Genomic DNA, 26,074 nt, shown 5'->3' with positions numbered 1-26,074 from the left:
GTTCAAAGTGTTTCCAGCTGAAAAACGGTTTTGGAGAGGCCTACTCGGCCTACTACTCATAGCGCCCCCCCCTCTGATTTATTGAAAACGGGGTATTTTTTGTCATGATTAGTAATTTTAATTCTTTGCTCACCGACTCCATACTTTTAATACACTTAACTTTTTCTGATAGATCTGTTCCAAACAGATACTCGGAAGTGGTACATTTTTCGGCGATTTCTTCCATATTTTTTAGGTGTGGAACAACCAAGTTTTTTCTAGTAGTAGTTATCCTATGAAAAAGGTTTGTTAAGAATACGAGCCGAGTCTAGCGCACTTGAAAGTCCTTTCTAAACTCGTGTGGAATCTGTTCCACATTAGTTAGCAAGCACGATATGTTTTTGCCTAGGGCACTTATTCCTCTTCCCAAATGGTTTTGTACCTCAGGGTGAGAGGAGTCAGTCATTAAATAATTTTTAGATAAGGCCGAGGAGACCTCTGAATTAAGCTTTGGCGGCATAAGCTGTGTTAGATTCGCTGGGGTTTCATATTTATTAAGAAGAGTTACACACTCCTCTTTTTTTAGGCCATTTACTAAAATTGCCTGCCATCTAGAGATCAACGACTCGTGCAAAGAAAAAACAGTCGATTGTGCTTTGTTCGAGTCTTCTCCTATCAATTCCATGACGTCATCGGGAAGGGTAACGTCATTATGAACGACAAGTTCATCATCGTCATTATGAACGACAAGTTCATCATGATCTGGTTCGCCATCGTAGATGCTGATGCTACACACATCGTGATCATTTTCTGACACAACGTTACACACGCTACTGTCATTACGCGACTGATTTGCTACTACATGTGGCAACGCCGCATTTTCTGACGCATATGATTGAGAACGCTGCATGCGATACTCGCCTTTATCGTCATTTGACTCCGGCGCCGGTGAATTACACATTCGGGGAACCTTGCGTTTTCCGTTATCTGTAATTGGCCGCTCTCGATTACGATGCATCGAACTATGATGGCGACTTCGTCTACGAGAACGGGAATTATGCGCCTTTTGTCTTTGTAATTCTCAGAGTCGCTTGAGGATACATCCCTATTTCTCTTTTTAGACTTGCCCATTCTGTAAGAGAACTGCTAAAATAAACGTTATTTATGGTATTCAAATGTAAGGTTAGACCACAAGTTTTTTTATTTTACTCCTAATAAACAATACTATCGTAGTTTTTGTACATATAGGGTTACAACGTAACAATTAGACAATGTATACTCACATCAGATACCTTTCCCTAATTATTTAGCGCTAAAAATTGATTAAATTAAACGAAACGCCAAAAATTTAACCTTGCACTCGCCGCACAAGAAAACACAATGAAGTTAGCGGCGAGTGTCACAACCAAAGCAAGAAGGAGCAGAGATTGTGTTCTTTTTCTTATTCTTCTTTAAACCTTGTGCTCAAAAGTATGAGATGGCATGTACTACATTGTTAAAAATGATATGTAATATTGAGGACTGGACCTGAAATATAATCCTTTATCTTTAATTTTTTTTTTTCATTTGTGTAAAAATACCTAGCCAATTTTACATAAAACGTTAAATACCGAATGCTTATTTTGCTACTTTTCGTACTAGCGAAATGGACTCTTAATGGAACATTAAAATCCGGACGATTATGAAAACCCGCCCGGACTCGCCCGAATATAGTGAAAATTCGGACATATCCGGATTAATCCGGACGTCTGGTAATCCTAGCAAAAGGAGTAGAACCTAAATAGATATAGTAGATAGACATATGATCTCATACCAGATATTAATGCTTGCTTAGATATGTTTTGAAGAGACAGATTTTCTAACTCAGGCATTGACAGTAACACGGATGCTTTAACAGCTATTTGCATAAAAGAGCCACCTCAAACCTGTGCGTGTATTGCAAAGATGTTGATAGTGTCGAACCCACACTATTCATTTGCAATGAATGGAAACAGTTTAGAAAACAGTTATTAGTCATTCCAACGGGACAGTGGCGGAGAAGTTTTTAATGCCAAAAATATGATGCCAGTTAAACAGTAAAATGTCATGGAAAATTACATATAGATGCGTTCGAGAAATATTACAAGTCAAAGAGATTAGAATGCGGCGCCACGTCGAATAGACAGCCTTCCAGCGGAAGAATGCGCAAGCGGTTGCCAGCTGGATAAGGCGTTGGAATGCGAGGAAGTTTTATTTTAGCCGGTATGAATCTGGCACTACCCAACGACAGGTGCCTTACGCAAGATTTTTTTTCTCCTCTCAAAAAAAAAGCTTTTATATCATATAAATTGTGTGAAATGATAGATTAATAGATATAATTTAATTTAAATTTTATTTTCTTCTTTTTAGAGCATAAAAAGTTTTTTTAAGAAGCGATAGCCTCTAAAAGAAAAATAAAAAAGGCGTTTTTAATACAATCTAATAAAAATTAATGTATTGCTCATGTATCTGTAGATGTTAGTAAAATATGGCAATCGCTTCTTTGATTTTAAAGAACAGAATATAAATAAACATAACATACGTAAAAATTAAAAACAAACTAAAAATAATTATACAGAAAGTTTGAAGCTTTTTGGTTTAACCCAGTTTTACCTCATTATAATTGTATAATATATATACCTAATTATCAGGTAGTATGTGTTAATTTTGAAGTTTAACTTGATATAATGTCATTTTTATGCCGGGTCCAGACCAAGCAGACAAAACAACGACAGGACAGAAACATTCATGTTTTACGACAAATCCAATACATGTCTGCGATTTTTGTCTCATTTTTGTATTGTTTCAAAATTCGGAGACTTTTCAATGTCCCGTCTCGAGTCGGTCAAGATCAAAGTGTCTATGATTTGTTCGTATATTTTACGACAAGTTGTCGGCGCAGTGTGGATGGCCTGTGCTGCCAACAGTAGGAGACCAGTGAAATCACACATGGTTAATAAAACTCATTCGCAACAACTAAACTTTTGAGTTTGTTGTACTTTTGTCCTTGCGGTGTGGACAATTTGTCTCAAGTTTGTCTTGTCAGAATTCCCCGTTTTTTGTTGCAAGTTTGTCTTGTTTTTGTCTCAAAATCGTGTTTACTTTTTGTCGCATTGGTCTGGACCTGGCATTACAAAACGTCAACGATATTTGTAGACGTATCTGTTTTAAAAAAAACTAAGGTGTTCTCGTATAGTTGCATTAGGATATTTTTTTTAACAGTTTTTTTCTTTGTCCGTTAGGCAAATTTGTTTATTAGTAAGCCACTGCTGACATTAGTCTCCGTTGGATTAAGGTAGCAACGTTTACAAAAAAAAAACAGTGTGTATATTATGTGCGCATCTTCGAAGTGAAACTTCTTGCTAACAGCTATTAAATTGAAGGATTAGAAGGATACATATTTTTTATGAATGCTTCTTATAAACTTCAAAAAATAAGAGTTAATATAAAACCATATACTATTCTAGCTTTATAACTTTATGTTTTCTTAATTTTTATTAAACATTTCATAGGAATTAAAATAGCGACCCAACTTTATAGGCAAATGTTAGCGTTATTTGAGGCACCATCAAAGAAAGCAATATACGCTTATTCCCAGAGATGTTACAGCTTAGTTATTTTGCCATACAAGGGAAAAACGAGAGTAGCCCACGCGTAATTGCATTTTTCTGTTAGAAAAATATGTTATAGACATATTAAAAGAAATTCCTTTACTAGTTCGGTGACAGCATGATCCGTAGCAAGACGCTAACGTCATGTCATATATGGGAAACTGAAATTGAGATCTTTGAAAGGACTTTTTCACCGCAACCAGTTATACACAAATTTATTAGTTCTGTGACGAACCACCGGTCGCGCTTGAGGAAAAAATATTATGACTTTTAGCATTTTTCAAATTAAATCAAGTCAGTTTTAATCAAATAATATGCACCGTCAAAAATCGAAAAAAGTTTTACTGAAATTTTAGTGATTGTTTAAACTTTTTATTAAAAACATTGATGGAATCAGGCCGTAAACCCTTTCATAAGTATGTTGTTCCGATGCCGGCATGCATGGAGTTGTTTTCCAAAAGACATACATTGTCGAAGAACGATCCTACATTACTTCAAAAGTGATATCAAGTGCGAAACCTTAAAAGTAAGTATATATGCATTTAGTTAAATAACGAACGTTTTCAGATATTTTGTTGTAATAAAATTAAAATAATCTTTTAGATGATCAATCTACTGGTAATTTGGTGTCCAGTGATGTCAATCCAGGTACAAACCCTGTATTTAAAGACAAACATTTGTTGTAGAATTTTTTGGTGGACCACTCTCTCGTTGGTATTAGACATGTACTGTTACCTGAGAAAAGCAGTAACTGAAAAGGGTAGGTACCTACACCGTGGGCCAAATTAAAGTCGCAAAATATTCAGTAATGAAGATGAACATTATTATTTTTTAAAAAAATATCATATTAACTTTATAAAAAATATTTTAATTGAGCTGTAAATAAAAAAGTTATGGCACTGCCTACTTTAATTTGGCAGAGAGTGATTCAATTATTACATATTCCAAAGTTTATTAAAAATATTAATATGTATTACGAATCCAAACTGAATTTGGTTTATTGAAATTATCGTTTTAAATTTTTTAAATTGTATCTATCATTTTAGAGAAAGGATCAGATAACCCAAATCAGGAATCTTCAGAGTGCAGATGATGCAGTTTTTGTGAGTGAGGTAAGATCTGCCTCTTGTAAGACCTCTTTCAAGAATTTAACCCAGGGTTTACACCCAAGTTAGGTAAGAATTAAAAAATATAATAAGTGGAGCATACTACTCAAAAATGTAAATTTGCTTTATCAGCAATTGTTTTTGAATCCTGCTTATATTTTTTAAAAGGCATGTAAACACCATAATTATTTCTTATGAAAAATAATTCCTGTGTTAACTTAAAGACAAAGATAAAAAGTTCATAGCCAATTTCTGTTGAGATTTTAGAGCCCTTCAACGGCATCAACTTTTAATTTTTTCATCCTATAAACCATACTCGAGATTTTTTTGTGTCGCATAATTATACATATTTATTTTTTTCAGATCTCAAGCATAGCAAAGGAATCGTACAACCTGTGAATTCAGTTTAATTACTGAGATCAAGGATGATGAAACATTCATTATGATTATACAGAGCTACAAAGAGTTATGTTGAGAGTCCAAATTATCATAATGAATTGAGACGAGACAATACCTGGGTAGAAATTGAGGAAAATGCAAAATAAAAGGCATTTTTATATTAATGTTATGAATCCAATGTTTTATCAAATCGTCACATAGATAATATTTCTGTACGCATAATACAAAAATTAAAAAGGTCAGCTTAAAACAACTTTAATTATCCATCGCGTGCGAAAAACAGTGCTTCGCATATGGCTTCGGCTTTGGCGCGCTTCGCACAAGTGCGCATCATGCTTTAAACTTTTGCGAAGCGCCGGAGCGGCCAAAATGTCATTGGATTAATTGCATGTATTTTGATTCTTCGCATTACTTCGCTTTAATCCGTGGGTCTGCATTTTTATACATAGATACCATCCCCGATCCAATTCACGTTTTCTCGCCGCGCTTCGAATAAGTTCGCGACAAAACTTTGTTAGTTGTGCTTTGTTAGTTAATGCCATTGTATTGATTTATTATTATTATTGTATTTATATGAACAAGTTAAGAATAGCAGTGCCGTGCGAGCCTTCGTCTGAAAAGAAATTTTATTTATTGTATAATTTGTATTATTTACTTTTTTTAATAAAGTTATTACTAATAATTATTATTAAACATATCCAGTTTTAATTATTTTTATTTTATTAACTATAGCTGTTTTTTCTATCTATTTCATATTTTTTGATGAGGATAAGTTAATTCTAAATGTAATGTCACCTGTTTCAGAACAATACGATGTAATGGAGCGATGTCGCATTTAGAGTAACTTATTCTTATTAAAAAATAGGAAATAGAAGAAAAATCATCTATTTCTGTACAAAAAAAATAAATTACGTTCCAAAAAATTGATAATAGATGGCGCTAGAGTGGACAAAACAATTAAAGTTACCTGTAGTTAAAATGTAAAGTTTCCTGTAAAATAAAATAAAATTGTATCATAAGTTGTGTAACGACCCGATGCATGGCGCCACTGAATTCTCCAACAGACGGTATCATTTCAGTTTCCTATATATTTTATGAATGACCTTTCTAACCTCAAATCAACAATTTTTTTAATCCTGTATATTAAAGATTTATTGAAATCCTTGGAAACTGGGTATATCCATTACCATTCTTGATATAAAAAGTGCATTTTTGATTATTTACTTAGGCTAGGATATTAAAATATTGGTTAAAATATGGTTGGTTTGTAGGACATAAATAGACGTTAAGTATGGTTATTTTTATAGATATTTATAATGCTTACTATCTGTTTTGCATTTTCAGTTTTTGATGAGACAATTGATTTTATTTGTGAAATACCCGCAAAAGTCTTACCAATGATTCAACAATAGTGTCTTTTTACTGCAAAATGGGTAATTCCTGCTGATTTTTATACCATTTGAAGACTACATGGGAAAAAACCAGATGTCACATTTTCATAGAAATTAAGATAGTTAGACACTACTTTATAGGCAAATGTTAGCGTTATTCGAATCAATTCAGTGTTCTTACCTAATATCGTTCAAATCCATGTTAATAGATAATAAATATTTTGGATTTTTGTCTTTTATTTTTAAATATATTTTTGGAACTGCCGGTTTTAGTAATTATTAAATTAAACGAACTAAAAAACAATTCTCAACCATAACCTGTGCCATAACCCTATAAAATAATCAAAATAAGGCATATCATGGGCATATCTCCTGTCAACGATTACTTCTATGATCTGATGCTTCGCATGACCTTTGCGTCACATCGTCACCCTAGAATTAGGTTGTTCTATATCCACTTTTGGGGTAAAATGAGTTACATACACCATTTATTTATGCAGAATTAGCTTGTTCTATATCCACAGAAACAATATAGCCAAATTCACAAATAAAGAAAAAAAATCTAATATTTGGTACTATATCCATATTAATTTGAAAGTCGCGAAACCATATAATGGCCTACATCCAAAAATCACTATTTAAGGCTACATCCTACAGTTTGTAATAAAAAAATAGAATTACTGTGTTCTTTATCCTAAGAAGTGGATATGGAACGAAAATACCAGTTAAAAAAATCTGTTACTATGCATAAAAATTAGATTGTACTATTGTAGCATTTTTTATTTCCTTTAATAAAATTGAATTTAGAAATCTATTTTTATTTAAATTTCTTAGTATTGGCGCCATCTATTTGCTAGATGCCAAAGATACCAAACTCCATTTGTTACAGCTCACTTGTCTCGATATTTAATTTTTATTAGCGCATCTATTCGCTAGATGTCAAACTTCATTTATTACAGTTCACTTGTCTTGTTTATTAGCGCCATCTATTCGCTATATGCCAAACTTCCTTAATTGCATTTCACTTCCGTCCGAATCTCACTTCGTTGTGGATTGCGATTTTCTGTTCTAATGATTTCGATCATATGATATCACTTTTTTCTCTCTCATTTTGTCGGTGGGGAAAAGTTTTTGGGCTTCAGTTCTGAAACTGAGAAGAAGGTCTTTTTTTCTGGGAATTTGGATCTGAAGAAGACGCGTGTTCCGGCGTCCGACAAATTTTCCAGTGAAAAGCATTCTGAATCCACTTTTCGACTTCCATTGCATGGGTATCCGATTTGAAAATTTGAAAACCTTGTAAAGTATGCAATCCAGAGTATAGATCGTATTTGTTTGGTTTCTTCTTGGAATGATCACCGTAAGTTTATCCGCCATTTTATACAGCCCTATCTAACTAAATTCTATTTCAGTTATTTCCGTTTGTTATTTCGTTTATTTGAGTATTTAATTACTGGTTTGGATCGGCATATGGTTTGAATATATTTATGTAAAGCTGATTTTCAGACCGTAAGTTGTTTTTTTTTATTGGGTATCTGTCCTGAGAACTATTTTTTATTTATAGAGTAACTACCACATGGTACTCAGTAATTACCACATGGTATGCAGTAATAATGCAGTAATTATTGTTATGTTTCACCCACTTTCATTTTGTATGGACCTATGCAGACCTTAAGACAGTGTTCCTGACATTACAATCGTTCTTTTGGCTGATATCGAAGACTTCTCCTGCCATAGTCATCTGCATCCACTTCTGTTAGTCTGGAGAATACCTACCTACCTGTTTACATCATAAGAAACTATATACAGATAAGTCTCTCTCTCTTAAGTTTGATACACAAGGTACGCTTTTATTTTATAATTTTTGAGACAACAGATTTAATAACCTGGTAAATTATCACTATTTATCCCACATATTGTAGTCAAAATTATTTTTATTTAACGTTATAAGTTATAATTTGATTCGTACAGTACACTCTTACTTAGCTATGATATTTTATATGAAAATTATTAACACGTATTCATTTTAAAGGTTTTTGTACACGACATGTTTCGAAACATCATCGTATTGAGACATACATGAATTTCACCTGTTTTTATATTAAGTAGCTTACTTAGTTCAAAGAATACAGTTACAAAATTCGAATCTATTTAAAATAACTTGCGGTTTTATTGGGATTACTGTGACTAATTGATGATACTTGTGTTCGTTTTCAATAAATGTTTAATGTAGGATAGTTATTTCTGACTTTTATTCCTGATAAACATAATAGACCCTTAATGCTGTTGATTACTTTATTTTAGCTATGTTGTGATATCCTATTTTTCTTTTTGGTTTCTTACTTTACCACTCTCATAAACAAAGTAGGTGGCGCCCTTTTCACTGTCTTTGACCATACCTATTTGAATTCTTAACATCAATATTAAAATCTCTGCAGCCTATATATTATCATTTTTTTTTATTTTTTAACAACATTAGAAAGTCACTGTGAGTCAGAAGCCTTACCTACGAACCCAGCTTTCCTCTAACCCTGAGCAACGGATTCTTTTTTCATTCTATTTGGGTAACGACAGAAAAGTCGTCACACTATATCCATTTATTCTCGATCTCTTTCTCTCTAACATACAATGTATGTATCTGTTTTTATTTAAATTTAAGGCTTTTGTTTTAAGCGGGTGAAATTGCACCACTAAACGTTCGTTTGACAAATAGGCGGCAAATCGGTTCGTTTGAAAAGCACTGATTGCCTGATTTGTTAGCAAATTCGAATATTTCACACGTTGGAATTTCGTGACACCAGCTGCTTCAACTCAATTGACTGCTCAATCGTTTGTTTAAAAAGCACTGATTTGTTAGCAAATTCGAATGTTTCACACTTTGTAATTTCGTGAAACCAGCTGCTTCAACTCAACTGACTACATATGTTTGATAGGTTTTTATATTACTTTTAATTTATATGTTTAATAGAAACCATTTTGGTATATAGTGTTCGCGGATATCCAGTTTAAACTTTAAACCTTGTTTTCTCAGTTTCATCGAAATGGTCTATAGAACAATCTTATTCTAGGTTGACGATATGACAAAGTCATCCCGTCCCGCAGCCATCAATCAAGGACCGACTCGCGGCTTTCAATTTTTACTCCCATCGCGCGTAAAGAAGTTTCGCTTCAAAAATAACTATTTTATTTTGTAGATTTTCTTGCAGTGGCGAAATACCCATAGGACTTTTTTGGATAAATAGTTTAGTTTTAAAAAGATTACTATAACTAATAATTTTATTTCAAAAGATAATTTAAAATTCTTTGTCGCTATTGTTTTAATTTTCAACCTTATTTTAAAAATATCGCCTTTATAATATTTTCATCTCGTTACATTTATAAAATTACAACTAGCGGGAGCATTGTATATAACCTTGTTTAGCCTTTGAAGTTCCTCGACACTTTGCAAACAAATGAGCTATCGGTAGGCGTAGTTATGGCGGTTTCCAGTCTCGTCGTCCACTAATCAAATAAGCGTACGTTCTAATTAAAGGGAAACACTATCGACAGGCAAATGCAACCAGTCAGTTATCCAGACTATAATCAGGCAATAAAGAACATGGAATTTGCATATCGTTATAGTCACGACGAAGTGACGTTTTATTTACTATGACGAGAAGTAAACTGACATAACAAAATATTATAATGTTACAGCGTTTATTAAAATAGTTTTAAAGATGGCCTACGCTATCCTATATTTTATTCACTTTTTAATTAACCTATAACAACCTGTTTATACAGGGTGGCCTCTCTCATACGCCGCGTAAGCTCCAAGGAGAACAGTAGTTTATGTCGAAATGAAATTTTGGCAGCATATGTAAGTTAACTGAAAGCATTTTGTAAAAAAGTATAGAATTATAAAGGGTGTCCCCAAAAAAAGTTACACATCAAAGTTGTGTTTTTTTTCTAATGGAACACCCTATATATTAATTGATTTTCGGATTCTAGGAAAAAAATAAAGGTCAGTTTTATTAAAGAAGCATATACCCAAAATCTAAGGATTTTGACATATTTCACATTTCGTGAAAATGAAGAGTAAATTTTAAATTTCGATACAGCTACCTAAATTTTAGTTGACCTTGTATAGCCTGATATTTAATTACAGTAACCATTGTATGTTAAATTGAAATTCAACCCGAAAAGTTATACAGGGTGAGACAAAATTAATATGGAACATTAGTCACTTTTAAAAGCAAGTTACTCCTTTATTTCAATTGCAACATCCAGTATATTTTTCCGGTGTTCAATGAGGAATTAATATTTCTTCAAAATATTATTAGGTTGCCTAAGGGGTCGACCGGTCAACTGCGAAAAATCTTCTATATCCCCTTCCATGTCTCTTAGCAATATACACAGTTTATCGGTTTATTTCATACGTTTGGCAACGTGTTTACTGCTCTCTCTTTGTTCAGTACTGTAACGTTTTTAGTTCGTTACATGTCTTTTTTATATATAATATATGATATCTGGCCTATCATCACCGGATTCCCTCTCGTTCAGGCCGGATAGTTTATTTGACGCGTAATTTTTACGTTCCCTAGTCGCCAACCCTGTTATCGTTCGACACAACCCTGTTATCGCTCTGAGGAGGCGCTGTCAACATCGCTTCTGTCAACTCTCTCCGTGCTTAACCTCACTTTGTTTTGACGCTCTGTTGTATCCCAGCTTTTGGAAATGGTGATTATTTAAGTCTTGCTGTATAATTTGAATCAGCTGCTATTTCGAGGCTACAGGTAAAGATGAGTTATTACCTTTTATAGATTCGATATTATTATTGAATATTTTTAGGGTGGAGTTACGGATGTCCCAACTTTTTGCGGTACGGGTAGTGTCTTATGTACGGACATTATCTTATGTACGGATGTCCTGTGGACGAGTGTCCCCAGTAAGAACGATTTTTTCTTTCATATAAGTGCCACAGCGTGGATGTAACTTGAGTCCCATGCTGCTTCGTTCCCAGCTATAAGCTAGTTAGTTACGGCTGTATCAAGTCACGGTGTCCTCATTCTGGCCCCTTTGGTTGTGTTGGATGGCTGAGTACAGAGATGCGAGACCACCTCACGCTGCTACAGTTTGAAGCAAGATTACATAAAGAACAGCTAAGTGTAGATTTACGTTCTAGTTTTTATGTTTTAGATTTTCTATATTTTCAGTCTTAAACAGTAATGTACATTTTAAATAATATCGTACAGACTATATTTAGTGGTTAGATTATTAGGAACATTTATGTCGATTCAGTAGTTACAATGTGATTTAGATTTTAGGTTTCATTATATTACGCCTTGTAATAGTATTACTTTCTATAGATATTATTATTGCGCTATATTAACAGATAAATAACGAGACATAGATTCTAGAATCTACAGGTTGCAACACATCAGATTTAACACCGCATAAAATTTAACAATTTAAATAAAGTAATGCTACTTTTCTTATATTTTCTATAACGTTACACGCCTTGTATTTTTTCATAGTCTTTTCATAGAACATATTTAATATTATTTACATACATAATTTTACTTAACAATGCTATTTACAATCAGAATTCATCATGAATAAATATAGTCATTAGTTTTAAGTAATATACAACTGTGTTTTCTTTCTCTGTACATGCCTGGCGCCCAATATCTATTTTTTTGTTTATTGTTCTTAATTAGTTTTCTTTCCAGTGAAATATCTTATCCACGACTGCTCTCCGATGAAAAGCTGCCGTTCGCAGTGGTAGTTGTTTAAAAAACGCTACAGTACATTATAAAAACATTGTACTCTTCTTACATACGAAAATCTCGACCCAAGACTAACCTTTGCCATCCCTTAGTATCCCTGGATTATCTTTACAAGACGAAACTCTTTTATTATTGATAAATCGAAAAATTTGTATTAATGACACTTGAAACTGAAAAACATATGAAACATTCCTCATAAAAATATTTGCTTGTTCTAACATACTAATACTTTTTTAAAAATGTTCTTTACTATTACCCTTGTATATGAATTTTTAAAGTAGCTCAACCTAAGACGTTTATGGATGTAAAGCATCAGATGGCGGGGCGTATTTCACAGTCTTTTACTACAAAAAAAATATTTTTTGTTACTCTGAATTTTGAAGCGACCAATAAAAACAGAGAAAATAAAAATCGATAATTTTCGGACTGTGCCAATTGGTTACTAATCGACCAGATACTTTTTGTCTATTAGATATGCTATAAAAGCTGGTAATTATACAATTCGACCATTGTAAATACCCGACAAATTTCGCAAAGCCGACGAGGCCGATGCTTTTCACTGATAAGAAAAAAAATGTTTGTTTAGATAATTTTCGAGATATTTTTTCTTTCAGAATGCACATTTTTAAAGTATTTTATATTCTTTGTCCGCTTGATCTATTATACTGGTTGCACGTATCGAGGTTCTGTTTCTTTTAGTTTTAAAATGTTCTTATTTCTTTGTAGTTGTAGTGTAAAATTAGATTAATTTTATTTAGTTTAATTATAATGTTTAGTGTAGAATACCAGAAATAGTTTAGTAGTGTTTTTATAGTTTATTATTTTGCAGTTAAGTAGTAGGTGAAGGGATAATTTGGTCATTTTTTCTTTTTGTTTGATTAATTAGTAAGTTTGATAATTTTTTCAGTGTAGAAGTGGTTGAAGTAGTGAAGAAGTAGTTGTGTAGTGTTTTTATAAGAGATTATATTAGTTTATTTTGTAGATGAGTAGTAGGTGAAGGTATTTGTGTATTTTTTCTTTTTGTTTTTCTTCTAATTGTAGTAATTCTATTAAGTATTGTGATGATACACTATATCTTCCTTCAACTTCGTTGAAAAGTGCGTTATCATATAATTTTGATTTTCTGGTAGTAGAATATACGAAAAAATAATCTGATCAAATTCATTTTAAATTAAATTAATCGAGTTTTATTAATCAAATTAATCTAGTCAAATAATAATAATAGTTAGTTTCTAAATACTATACAGGGTGAGTTTCCTACGATGTTCTCTATGGGTATCTCGGAAACTACTGGAGATAGAGAGTCGGTTAAATGGGGAAAAAATTGCAGTTTGTGGGGTCATAAATATGCGCCTTTCGGATTTTTCGGAGAAATTCAAGGCTTACTAGATATTTCGAAAAAAAAATTTTGGCTATTTTAAAACTTTGTCTCTAATTCCATTATAATCTACCGTATGATCGAATAAAAACGGCGTCAACGATGGCTATGAAATGAAGATCGCTGTCATTTTATATCTATGTAACATTATATGGTAAATATCATCGATCGTCATTTCATAGCCATCGCTGAAGCCGTTTTTATATATATTATCATACGGTATTTTAGACAAAAAGTTTTCAGATAAAAGTTGTAGATAATCACATACCTAATGAGTTTGTGTTTTCTGTTTTTTTTTCTAAAACCTGTCATTTTTGACATATGACATAAACATTATGTTTTTTTAAATGGAAACCATAGTTGGCCATGACTTCATAAAAAGCGCCATTTTTTAAGCTTTTCAGCGATATAGGTATAATATGTTTTTTTCGAAAAATTACAAGTTATAGCCAATTCTTTTCTTTCTTGGCTAATTTCCATACCAATAATACCATGCCTATTAGTTGGCATCAAAAATGTAAAAAGTTTCATGTTTTAAAAAAAAATATCATAAAATTCGTAAAGCACTCAATTTAGAATAAAATAATCTAAGAATGAAATGATTCTTTTATAAACCTCCATTAAATCAAATTAAAATAGGTATGTAACTTTTTTTAAATATTAATTATAATAAAAAAATAAAATTATAAATAAATAAAATTAACAGCAATTAGCATTATCATAAATTATAAATAATGTACCAACATATCGAAATTATGAAAGAAATCATTATTTCGATACGTTGTACGGTTGTATGTTAATACGGTTTAGAATTCTTAAAATAACAGGCAAAAATAATCCACAATTTACAATAAAATAAAAGTTTCGTTTAAATTTCTTAATCAGCTGATCACTATTAAAGTTCGCAGAAACTCTGGGCTATATTATTACATTACTCTGAGGAAAATAACGAAAATAATCGATATTTTTGACTCCGCCCGGAAAGGTTCACGATTTGTCCTCCAGTTGGCAGCACATTTTGTCGGTTGGGCAACTTTAAGAATATATAAACAAGGCTATTACTGATAATACAACTTCTCCATAGATATACACATTCAAAAAAGCTTATTCAAAGTGTAAAATTAGTGCTTAATATGGAGGATTCGCTTAATCGTAACGTACGTTTGTATGGTAAAAAAAGTTAACAAGATTTTGCTCTTGACAGGTCTTGGAACTCGGTAAATACGCTCGGGAATTTGAACTAACGTCAAACCATTATGCTAATAAAACTTCCGGTTCGTCCTATTCAGTTCCTCTGAATAGCCAATTTAAATGTCAAGTGTTATTAATACTGTTTCAAGCTGACTTTATAAAAGAACTATTAAGCCTAACCGATACTAACCTAAAGTAATTTGAATAATTGAATACCAGAGAAACCAAAAAGATACTTTTGCAAATTGAATGGCCGGAAAAAAAGTTTTATATTACCGTTTTAAGAGGTTAAAGTTAAATTCATTTAAAAATTACGAATTGCGTTTTTAGTCGAATGATTAAAGTAAAAATATTTGAATTAATTTGATATCATAAAAAATTCTAAACTATTTAAGAATATTTTAAAGAATTTCAATTATTTTAAATGTAGAGGTGAGTTAATTTTGCTTTAATTATTTTTATGTTTACATATTTACGCCTCTACTGTATGTCTATAGAAATTTTAAAACATTTTCCGATGCACGTCATCAACTTTGAGTGACAAGCGATGGCGACAGCGCTGCCAGATTGTGATGGATTTATGAGATGAATCTTAATTTAAAAGTGACAAACAATATATATTTAGTATATAATTTTTATATAATTTTTTTAAGGCAGCAGCTACCCGCTACAAATTGAAATAAGTAGAAATAACTTGAAAGTGGTATAATGTTCTTACCAATCAATCCTACTTCTCTGACTCAAGGGTAATAAAGGACCTTTATTGTCACGTTCGCGCTCAAAATATTTTATCAGGGAAGCTACAAGCGCTTTGCTTTGACTGTTTAAAGGCTTCGGCATATTTTCAATCCACAATTTCAAAAAATGCAGTAAAAAATCTTGAAAATTTAGTTCTTAAAAGAACTTTTTGTGCTTAAAAGTACAATTTTAGAAAAAAAACTATGAAAAACGGCAAAAAACGAGAATTACTCCCAAAAATTCAACAACACGATATTATTTTTTTTTAGAATTTTTAGAATTTAGAATGAGTGGGAGGGAGGTTAATCACTGCGACCTTACAGATCCATTGTGTCCCCCTTTCTTGAGTCATAACTCATCATACAGTCCCAGGGCTTTGACAAAAGCCAGTATCTGGGACGGTTTTATAGAGGGTAGTTCTCCGTCTCCAATATCAGTGGTACCAAAATTCATGGCACGAATGGTTGTCGTCTCGGCGCACTCAGTGATGAGGTGTACTGGTGTTTCCCCATCTTCCCCACAGATTCTGCATTCGCCGTTTCTTCTTAGTTTCAATCTACTGAGGTGTTCATTGAGGAGACAGTGTCCTGTTAAAAACCCCGTGACAGTCCAAAGATTGTTCTTACTTAAACCCAGGAAGATCTGTGATTTTTCTTGATCATAAGCCCTCAGAAACTTCTTCGAGTGTCTTAGACCGTTGCAAGATTTCCATTCCAGGTTGCGGATGGAATCTTCCAAGTTCTTGAGTTCCGCCTTGAGTTGGTTACCACTTGGAAAGCAGAACGGTTCTGGTCCAGTTAGTGGAGTGTTCGCTCCTTTCCTAGCTAGATTATTTGCTTTTTCATTGCCTTCTATCCCTTGGTGAGCAGGCACCCAGAGTAGGAGGACTTTGTTTTCTTTGCCTAATTTATTCAGCTTCTCTATGCATTCTTTGACCAATTTCGAATTGATTGATACTGAGTTGATCGATTTTAACGCTGCTTGACTATCAGACAAGATGGCTATTTCTTGTTTCCGATAGTTCCTATCTAAGATAAGTTGTACGCATCTTTCGATAGCGTAGGTTTCTGCCTGTAGGATACTAGGGTAAGTGCCCATTGGTTCGGAGTATTTAGCTCTCGGCCCAAACACTCCGATCCCTGTTCCCGTATTGGTTTTGGAAGCATCAGTATACCAAGTTATGGTATGGTCTTTTAACTGCTGGGCAAGCGTTTCAGTCTTCCAATCCTTTTTATTGCTCAATACTACATTGAGATGTTTCTCAAAGTTGTACGTTCTTGACATATCGTCCACTGGGAGTTGCAGGAGTGGTATTTCCTTTTTGAGGGTGTTCCAAGCCCCTGATCTGACAATTCTCCCAGCACTAATTCCGTTAGTGACCATTCTAATCATTGTCGCATTGGCATATTTACCAATGACAATGTGCAGTGGTGTTAGATCTAGAATGACCTCCATTGCTGCTGTTGGACAGGTTCACATGGCTCATGTGATGCAAACGCATGCTAGTCTCTGGACTTTGCATAGGTTTAGCCTTGCCGTCCGTTGCTCTAGTTTTGTGTACCAGGCAACTGCTCCATAAGTAATCATGGGTCTTACTATCTAGGTATACATTCAGCGCAAAATGTTAGGGGAGCAGCCCCATCTATTTCCGGCCAGTCTTCTGCATATCATGAGAGCCTTTATGGCTTTGCTGGTTGTGTTCATAATATGCCTGTTCCACAGGAGTTTACTGTCCAGGGTTATTCCCAGGTATTTAACTTCCTGTGTTGGCAGTATTTTCTTTCCATCTAGTTGGATTCTTTTCAAGTTTTTCAGACTTCGCTTTCTGGTGAATGGCACTATCGCGGTTTTGTCTGAGTTGATACTCAGCCCGACAGTTCTACACCATCTCTCAGTGATACGGAGTCCTCTTTGGATAATATCACACAAGATGCCTTCATGTTTCCCCCGAGCGATCATGACTATGTCATCTGCATACCCAATGCAGTGTATTCCCGCTAGAGTTAATTCGTCTAGTAGTTCATCCACCACCAAGCTCCACAGCAAAGGGGAGGTTACTCCACCTTGTGGAGTTCCTTGCGTTGTTTTAACAGCTACAGTTTTGGTGCCTATCTGAGCCTCTGCTGTTCTTGTTGACAGCATTTCCCAAAACCAGCGAATAATAGTTCTGTTCACCCCTCTTGTTTCTAGAGATCGCCTGATTATACAAAATAATGACTGACACTAGGATAATTGTCAAATAATACACGACAACATTGCTGAACATGGCGCAATGTGACCAATAAGGCGATAATAAAAATCGGTTTAAACTAATTTTTGCAGCTTTAATATAAATAAAATATTTGTTACAATCATTTGCTCTATAAAGTATAATGAAGAGCTGCTTGGTATATTAATCTAGTCAACAAATTTAAACATTTTTGCTAAAATTTCATTTACTCAGGTTTATAGGCTTTAGTGTCAATTTCGATGTGATTGATGACGTGCATCGGAAAATGTTTTAAAATTTCTATATTTGAGCAACATACTTGTTTTTTTTTAAACCTTTAATGGTAGAACTGTAAAAAAAGTACAACAAGAAAATTGGAAGAGAGAAACGTTTGCTGAGCAGTCCATACCATAACGTGTTATACTAATACTTTCAAAACTAAAAGAGGAACAGGGATTGGAGTATTTTGGACGAAAACTAAATACTCCGAACCTAGGTGCCCCTTGGTTGCATGCTTCAGGCAGAAATCTACGCTATCTAAAGTTGCGCACAACTTATCTTAGACAGGAACTCTCGGAAACACATGCATACAGAAGCTAAAGAAATTAGGCAAAGAAAATAAAGACCTTCTACTCTACCCCTAATCAAGTGATAGAAGGTAATGAAAAAGCAAACGTTGCAACGTTTGCAACGGATCAGAACCGTTCTGCTTCAAGTGGAAACCAACTTAAAGCGGAACCTATAAATCTGGAATACTCCATCCATAACCTGGAATGTGAATCCTCTAAAGATCTAAGACACCCGAAAAAAATTTGCAACCAAACCAAACCAAAACAAACATATACAGGGTGGCGCACCTCATTCGCCTCGGTTGATTATTCAAAAACGGAAAGATCTGGAAACAACATTTTTATGGGTATATGTAGAAAGACAATGTAGAGGGTGGGTCAAATTCGACGTTTTTAAATGGAAACACCCTTTTCTATAGGAGATAGACGAAAACTAATATCGGTGTCTGGAGCTTAATTTTCATCAAAAACATGATGGTGAAAACCTCACATCAATATCTGTTACCGTTTCGGAGTTACGGGGTGTTTTTCAAAAATGTGCATTTTTAACAAATCGCTGTAACTTTTTTGCTATGAAAAATTTTGTATTTCTATGAAAACATTTCCAAAGCACCTTTTTACGTAGAATTTCATGGTTTAAATATATATTTTTTAAAATTAATAATTTAAGAGTTATCAACAGAAAAATTGATTTTTTATTTGGGACACCCTCTATATTTTTAATTAACTGAAAAGAATTTAAAATTACCTTTCCAAAAATATAGCACACTTGATATTTTGTTATAATCCCCTTCGAAATACAGAATTTTTAAAAGTTCGCCATTTTTAACTAGTAGGTTTTGGACACCTTATTGATGATATGCCCTTAATGGAACTCAAAAACATATTTTTCCAGCAAGACGACGCACCGCCTCAGAACGCTGAAGTTATCAGCAAATTTTTGTAGCCAATTTCAAGAATAATTGAATAGATAACCAAGATCCCAGCCGTCGAGGCCGCCTGACTTAGTGCCCATGGATCTAATCCTATGGATATATTTGCGGAAGAATAAAGGTTCCTTATTCTTCCGTATAATCTAGACAAGAATTAGAAATACTTAGCAGTTATGAGAGGGTATCTTTCACCCCTACTGAGTTAATGAATTCCGCGAGAAATGTTCAAAAACTGCCCAGTCTGTCCATAACAGAAGACGGTCGATATGTCGAACATCTGTAGCAAAATCTCATGTCTTCGTTTGCTATTTATTTTTATTGTTATTAGATATAGTTTAAATGTGTTGATGTTGGTTAAATATATTTTAAGTTGTTATAAAATTCGGCATCTCTCATAGCAAATATTATTTTCGTTTTAATTGATGCTCACAGCTAGAATTTTTTTTGCATTACAGCCGGTGCCGTTCAAAGCCTACTTATTTAAAGCGGGCGAATTTTTATATACCCTATATCTCAAAGAGGAATCGAGCAAAATATCAAGTGTGTTACATTTTTGGAAAGGTAATTTTAAATTCTTTTCAATAATTTAAATATATACAGGGTGTCCCATATAAAAAATCAAATTTTCTGTTGATAATTCTTAAATTATTAATTTAAAAAAAAAATATACTTAAACCATTAAATTCAACGTAAAAAGATGCGTTGGAAATGTTTCCATAAAAATACAAAATTTTCCATAGCAAAAAAGTTACAGCGATTTGTTAAAAATGCATATTTTTGAAAAACGCATGTTTTTGATAAAAATTGAGCTCCGGACACCGATATTAGTTTTTGTCTATCTCCTATAGAAAGGGGTGTTTCCATTTAAAAGCGTCGAATTAGACCCACCCTGTACATAATTTAAAATTATTTTCAAATGTACAGGGTATGTCAGAACTAAGATCCATATCAAAATTATATTTTTTATTATGGAACACCCGATATTTTATTTCATTTTTGGATTCTTCGGCACAAAAAAAGGCATTTATTATAAGGGTTTAATATGTTTAAAAACTTTGGTTTTTGAGATATTTGAAGATATTTAAATATGCATGCTATAATAAAAAAGTTCGCCAACGCCCTGTACATTACTTTTCAGAGTTAATTCTTGTGCTGACTTTGAAGCCGGGGAAATAAACTTTACTAAAAAATTTTATTGCTTCCTTAAATGTTTACAAGGGTATCAAAAATTGCTGGTCTATTTTAAATATTTATTTTACATACAAACTTTGTTATTTCAAATGCAACACTATGTATTTTTTAAAATATGTCGAAGCATATTTAAATGCTCTTTCAAACTGTATTAGGATTTCCTATACCTATTTGTTGAAAAATGTACCTAGTGTTGAAAAAGTACCTAGTGTTGAAAAAATAGGATAATATCCACAGTACCTCAAAACCAAAGTATATAATCAACTCCCTGTACTTGCTTACGGATCCCAGACCTGGACACTGACAAAATCAAATATGGACAGGGTAACAAAATCTCAAATACCTATGGAAAGACAAATGCTCCATATAAGGCTGGCAGATAGAAAAAGGAATGAGTGGATCAGAGGAAAAACAAAAGTAAGGGATGTTAGAAGTGAAGTAGCAAAATTGAAATGGAAGTTTGCCGGTCACAATGGCAAACAGGAGGATGATCGATGAAACAAATGCATCGTAAACTGGAGGCCCTGGGAGAATAGAAGAAGTAGAGAGGGGAGGGAAGAGAGACAGAGAGGGAAGAGTGGAAGAGATTGGGGGAGGCCTATGTCCAACGATGGACCGAAGAGGCTGAATAGATAGATAGAGATACCTATCTGGCTCAGATTTTAAATAAAAAGTGATTTTTCAATAAAATGGCAATCAAGATGGCTGGTGTCGCCATGGCGATTTGCTAGTGACAGTTAATTGCTATTTTCAAAATCGACATTAGTTTATAGACTTTATTTAAATTTGTGACAGTTTACTTTTATTTAATTTACCTACAATAGTTTAATAAGTAAGTATGAATTTATTATTTTATCAAGAAAAATAAAAAAGTAGTTCTTTGTATTTGTTCCTGTATTTTATATCACGATGACTTGCAGATATATTGGATTTTCTATAAAAGAACCAATTAAGGCCAATTCATTTTCTTCACTTCCAACGACAGGTTTCTGCCGAGGTTTCAGCCTAATAGGTTTTTCATATACCACGCTATTCTAGGAAAGATGAAAAGTAATTTTTCAAAGGAACGCTGGTCAAGAAAATTCCTATTTGGATATCTTTGAGCATAAACCCTTCAGGCCAGCAAGCAATTGTCCTCACAAAATAAAATCACTAGTAACATATTTATCCATTCCTTCCCCCAGCAGATACTGCTTCCTTTTTCTTAGTAAAATAATAAATACCTACTTATTAACCTTATTGTAGGTAAATTAAATAAAAATAACCTGTTATAAATTTAAATAAAGTCCATAAACTAATGTCGATTTTGAAAATAGCTACTAAGTGTCACTAGAAAATTGCCATGGCGTCACCAGCCATGATTGATTTCACGTCTTGATTACAATTTTATTGAAAGATCGCTTTTTATTCAAAATCTGAGCCAGATAGGTATAGAAAACTCTAATACAGTTTGAAAGAGCATTTAAATCTGCTTCGACCTATTTAAAAAAATACATAGTGTTACATTTGAAATAACGAAGTTTTTTTGTAAAATAAATATTTAAAATAGACCAGCAATTTTTGATACACCTGTATACATTTAAGGAAGCAATCAAATTTTTTAGTAAAGTTTATTTCTCTGGCTAGAAAGTCAGCACAAGCATTAATTCCCAAAAAGCAATATACAGAGTGTTGACAATCTTTTTTATTATAGCATGCATAGTTAAATATCTTTAAATATCTCAAAAATCAAAGCTTTTAAAATATTAAACCGTTATAATAAATACCTTATTTTATGTCCAAGAATCCAAAAATGAAATTAAATACCGGGTGTTCCATAAGAAAAAATACAATTGCCTTCCATTGCACATTGCCTTCCCACATATAGGTACCCATAAAATATTTTGTTTCTACATGTTTCCGTTTTCGTATAATCAACAGAGGTAAATGAGGTGCGCCACCGCGTATATGTTTTGTTTGGTATTAAATGTAGTAATGTGCACTATTACTGTGTTAAAGTTAAGAGCACTATTTTATTTCAGCTAATTTCTCTCACATAGTTTGCTTTAATTTTGAATAATTAAAATAAAACACTGTATATAGCATTACATTATTCAACTAAGAACCAGGTCCTATAAAAATTTTCTCCTAATGCAATTAAGTTTATCCGTTTTCAAATACTCATTTGCATTTTATGCTAAAAATGACATTTATAGAGTTAAAAACATTTTTCAGTGCCGAGGGGTAGTAATTTACTTTTAACTTTTAACGCACTTTTAAATGGATTTCTAAATTTTCGTTAATTTTATTTTATTTAGCTGTATACATTAATGGTATCGCGGGAGTGGATTTACAAGTTTATTTAGAATAATTGTAACTTTCGCTTTCAAAGATAAAATTTAATTAAGAATTAACAATAGTTAGGAAAAAACAGGCAAAATTTTCAAAAATGTGTTCAGTTTGTTAAAACATCAGTTTTGAAAATACGAAGCGATCAACAATGGGCAATGATGTGTTAGAGAATTGTAGGAAATTAGGAATTTTAGTATTTGGTACTATTGCTCAAACGAATTGTCGATCGTATATCAGCAAATTATGTTAATTCATTGACGTCAATTCTCCGGATTTTCTTTATTTTAATCAAATTTAATTTAACTTTTAATCGATACAGAATCGCAATCTTGAGTACCGTTTAAGTGGTTATTAAATATCAGAAACGTTTAGTTGAGCGATTTCAAAATGGAATGGAAAGTAAAAAAATACGATTTGAGCATTTTCTTAAGAATAAGATACTAACCATTTTAGACGATGAAATCTATTTTTGCAAGGCTCCTTGATTAAGAATTAGTATTTTTAACATAGCCATGGTACTATAGATTGATTTTTAAAATACGATTTTTTATTAAGCGAGAATATCAAAAGTTGACATATGATATGTCATTCTATTCAGAATGTCATTTTCTATCGAATAAAGTAAAAAAATACCGAGGATACCGAGGATACCATTTAAAAATAAAAAGTTGTAGTCAAAAAACAATTGAATATGTCAATCAATCTTAATTTATGTCATATACTAACATACCAAATCTCATTTTTTTATCTGAAAAAATAGGAGTGAGCCATTTTTGAGACGCACCCGGTATTTCATATTGCTGGGTGTGAATTACATTTTTTCTATTTTCAATTTTTTTATTACAGTTGGGGGTTGGAACTTTTGGTGTTACAACAGCAAAATTAAACACTAATTTACCACAATACACCAAAACACTTATACCTTTTTCTTATACATAAGCATATGATCGAAACTCAGTTTTAATCATCTGCTGATGACGCTAACATTGTTAGCTAAACGCGCGTCCAGTGCGAAAGTAAAAGTGTTTTGGTGTATTGTTGTGGCACTTCAGTATTAAATAAATAAAGTACTAAAAGTAATAAAACAGAAATGCAAATTGTAACAACTCGATTACTAATTTACAATAAAAGTTTTTAGAAATAATAAAACTATATTTTGCTTACTCACCCTGTGTTTCCGAAATATTTCTATTAGCTGTGTGATTTTTTCTTCTGTGTATGGATATTCTATTATGAAATGCCTTAGAGCCTTCTTGTCCTCTTGATTATACGAAAATTCTTCATCCGGAGACTCTTCTTCGAATTCTACATCTAAATTATCTAAATGCAAAAAAAAATATTATTTAATATAATTCAAATATTTTTAGTTTTAAAAATGTATTTACCGAATGATGAGCTTCTTGAAACTTCTTTTGAATTATAGCCATCTCTAATGGCTGTTTGTGGGATATGTGTCAAGAGGGCATTAAAGAAGTTGTATAACTGAAAACAAATACTAGAATAAATAAAGTCTTCTATAAATCTTATACAGGGTAGTTCGAACTAAATTCCGGAAACTTTGGCAGCATATTCTGCAAATAAAAATAAGTAAAAAAGGTCGTATAAATATGTGATATAAAATGCTTAGTTTCAGAGATACAGAGTGTAGAAATTTAATTTTTATTTCGATTTTTTCCAAATAATTTCTGAAATTGGTGTCAGTACAGTTTTTTGACATAAGAAATTTGATTTTGATGTCAATATTACTCCTATTTGTAGCGGGAGCCACCCCACAAACATACATGTGTTTAAACTGTTTTGAAGAGTAATAACTTTTCGTCCGTACCTGTATAAAACTACTGAGTGAAAAAAAATACATTTACGTGACTTTTAAATATACATTTACGCTCTCTACAAGCAGGAGTCATATTGACATCATTGTCACCAATATTCACACAAATATTGACGTTATTTCATTAATTATTTGGAAAAAATCGAAATAAAAATTCTTAATAAAAACTTCTACACCCTGTATCTCCGAAACTAAGCATTTTAGGTCATACATTTATTCGAACTTTTTTACTTATTTTTATCTGCAAAATATGCTTCCGAAGTTTCTGGAATACAGTCCGGACCACTCTGTATTCTACAAATATCTATTTAATAGTTATTTGTAGAATATTGTATAGAATAAACATATATTCATGTATGATAGAAAATACGATAGAACCGACAAAATCGGTTAGGTTAGGTTAGGTGATGGCTTAGAAATGAAGATATCTGTCAGTTTATATGCAAAATTATATGAGACAAATTATATGGTTATCGATCGTCGTCTAAATAAACCATTTGGTTATCAGCAGAAATGTTATTGAATATAAATAATGATCCCTGTAAGATTGTAGAAAGTTTCAACTGAAACTTCGTGACGAAAAACCACCTAAAGGTTGATTCTCACTATAGCTTCCATATCAACTCCCTTCCGTTTCCCTTCCATTTACATAAAATATTATATCATGTGTATCTCCTTTCTATATCCTTATATGTATATCATGTCTATATCCTTTCCTTCCATACATTTTTTTGGCGGACGGACTGAAGCGTATCGGAAACAACGTTGTCAAGTTCTTACATTTATACCAGTTCTTTTAACATTTGACTGATATTTATTTATTCTTTCACCCCTTAATTAAATCTATTACCTTTTTCAAAAGATACAACTTTTTAAAATAAAACTTTCGTAATGATATAAATTGTACAATAAAAAGTATGGAACTGATACAGAACGGAAACTTACGTATAATGTCAATACAATAAAAATATGGAACGGATATGGAATGGATATGGAATGGAAACGGAAGGTATAGCGAGAATAAACCTTAAACCATATCGGCCCAGAAACATTACATTTAACTACAAGATGATATGCGAATGAATATACCTAAATAATAAAGTTTGTAATATAAATAACATTAACAGCTATCCCAAAAAATAGGTGATCCATTAAATAACACAGTATAAATCACTAATTATCATTGTGTTGTGTATATGTTACGGTTAAGGTCCGATATCCGGTTAATGTCGACATTACCCGGTTAATCTCGAGAATAACACGAAACAAAACAACGAAAAACAAAACCCAAACATTAACCAGTTAATGTCGACATTAACCGGATATCGGACTTTAACCGTAACATGTACACGGTCAGCAAAGACCGGCTTTGGGTGCCGATTTGATTCTGTACGAAGAGATGATTGTGTACAAAGAGTACAGTCAATGTGTTGAATAG

General features: G+C 32.7%; 1 protein-coding gene and 1 long non-coding RNA gene across 2 annotated transcripts in view; one reads left to right on the top strand and one right to left on the bottom strand.

The window, feature by feature from the left end:
- LOC115890887 (serine/threonine-protein phosphatase rdgC) overlaps positions 1-26,074 on the bottom strand; it is a 494,608-nt gene that overhangs the window by 111,213 nt on the left and 357,321 nt on the right. Inside the window, exons 5-6 of the mRNA XM_030911238.1 lie at positions 24,191-24,287; positions 23,974-24,125 (exon numbers count right to left, since the gene is read on the bottom strand). Coding sequence (XP_030767098.1) covers positions 23,974-24,125; positions 24,191-24,287 — 249 coding nt within the window. The remainder of the gene's footprint in view (positions 1-23,973; positions 24,126-24,190; positions 24,288-26,074) is intronic.
- On the top strand, positions 4,312-5,185 carry LOC115890890. The gene is made up of 3 exons (XR_004051724.1): positions 4,312-4,368; positions 4,655-4,783; positions 5,078-5,185. It is a non-coding gene; the product is annotated as an uncharacterized LOC115890890 (long non-coding RNA).

Source organism: Sitophilus oryzae, unplaced genomic scaffold (genome assembly GCF_002938485.1).
Source record: "Sitophilus oryzae breed Bouriz unplaced genomic scaffold, Soryzae_2.0 scaffold_937_pilon_pilon, whole genome shotgun sequence".
Classification (NCBI taxonomy): Eukaryota; Metazoa; Arthropoda; class Insecta; order Coleoptera; family Curculionidae; genus Sitophilus; species Sitophilus oryzae.
Note: the sequence above shows the minus strand (reverse complement) of the source record. Positions and strands in the feature narration are given on the sequence as shown.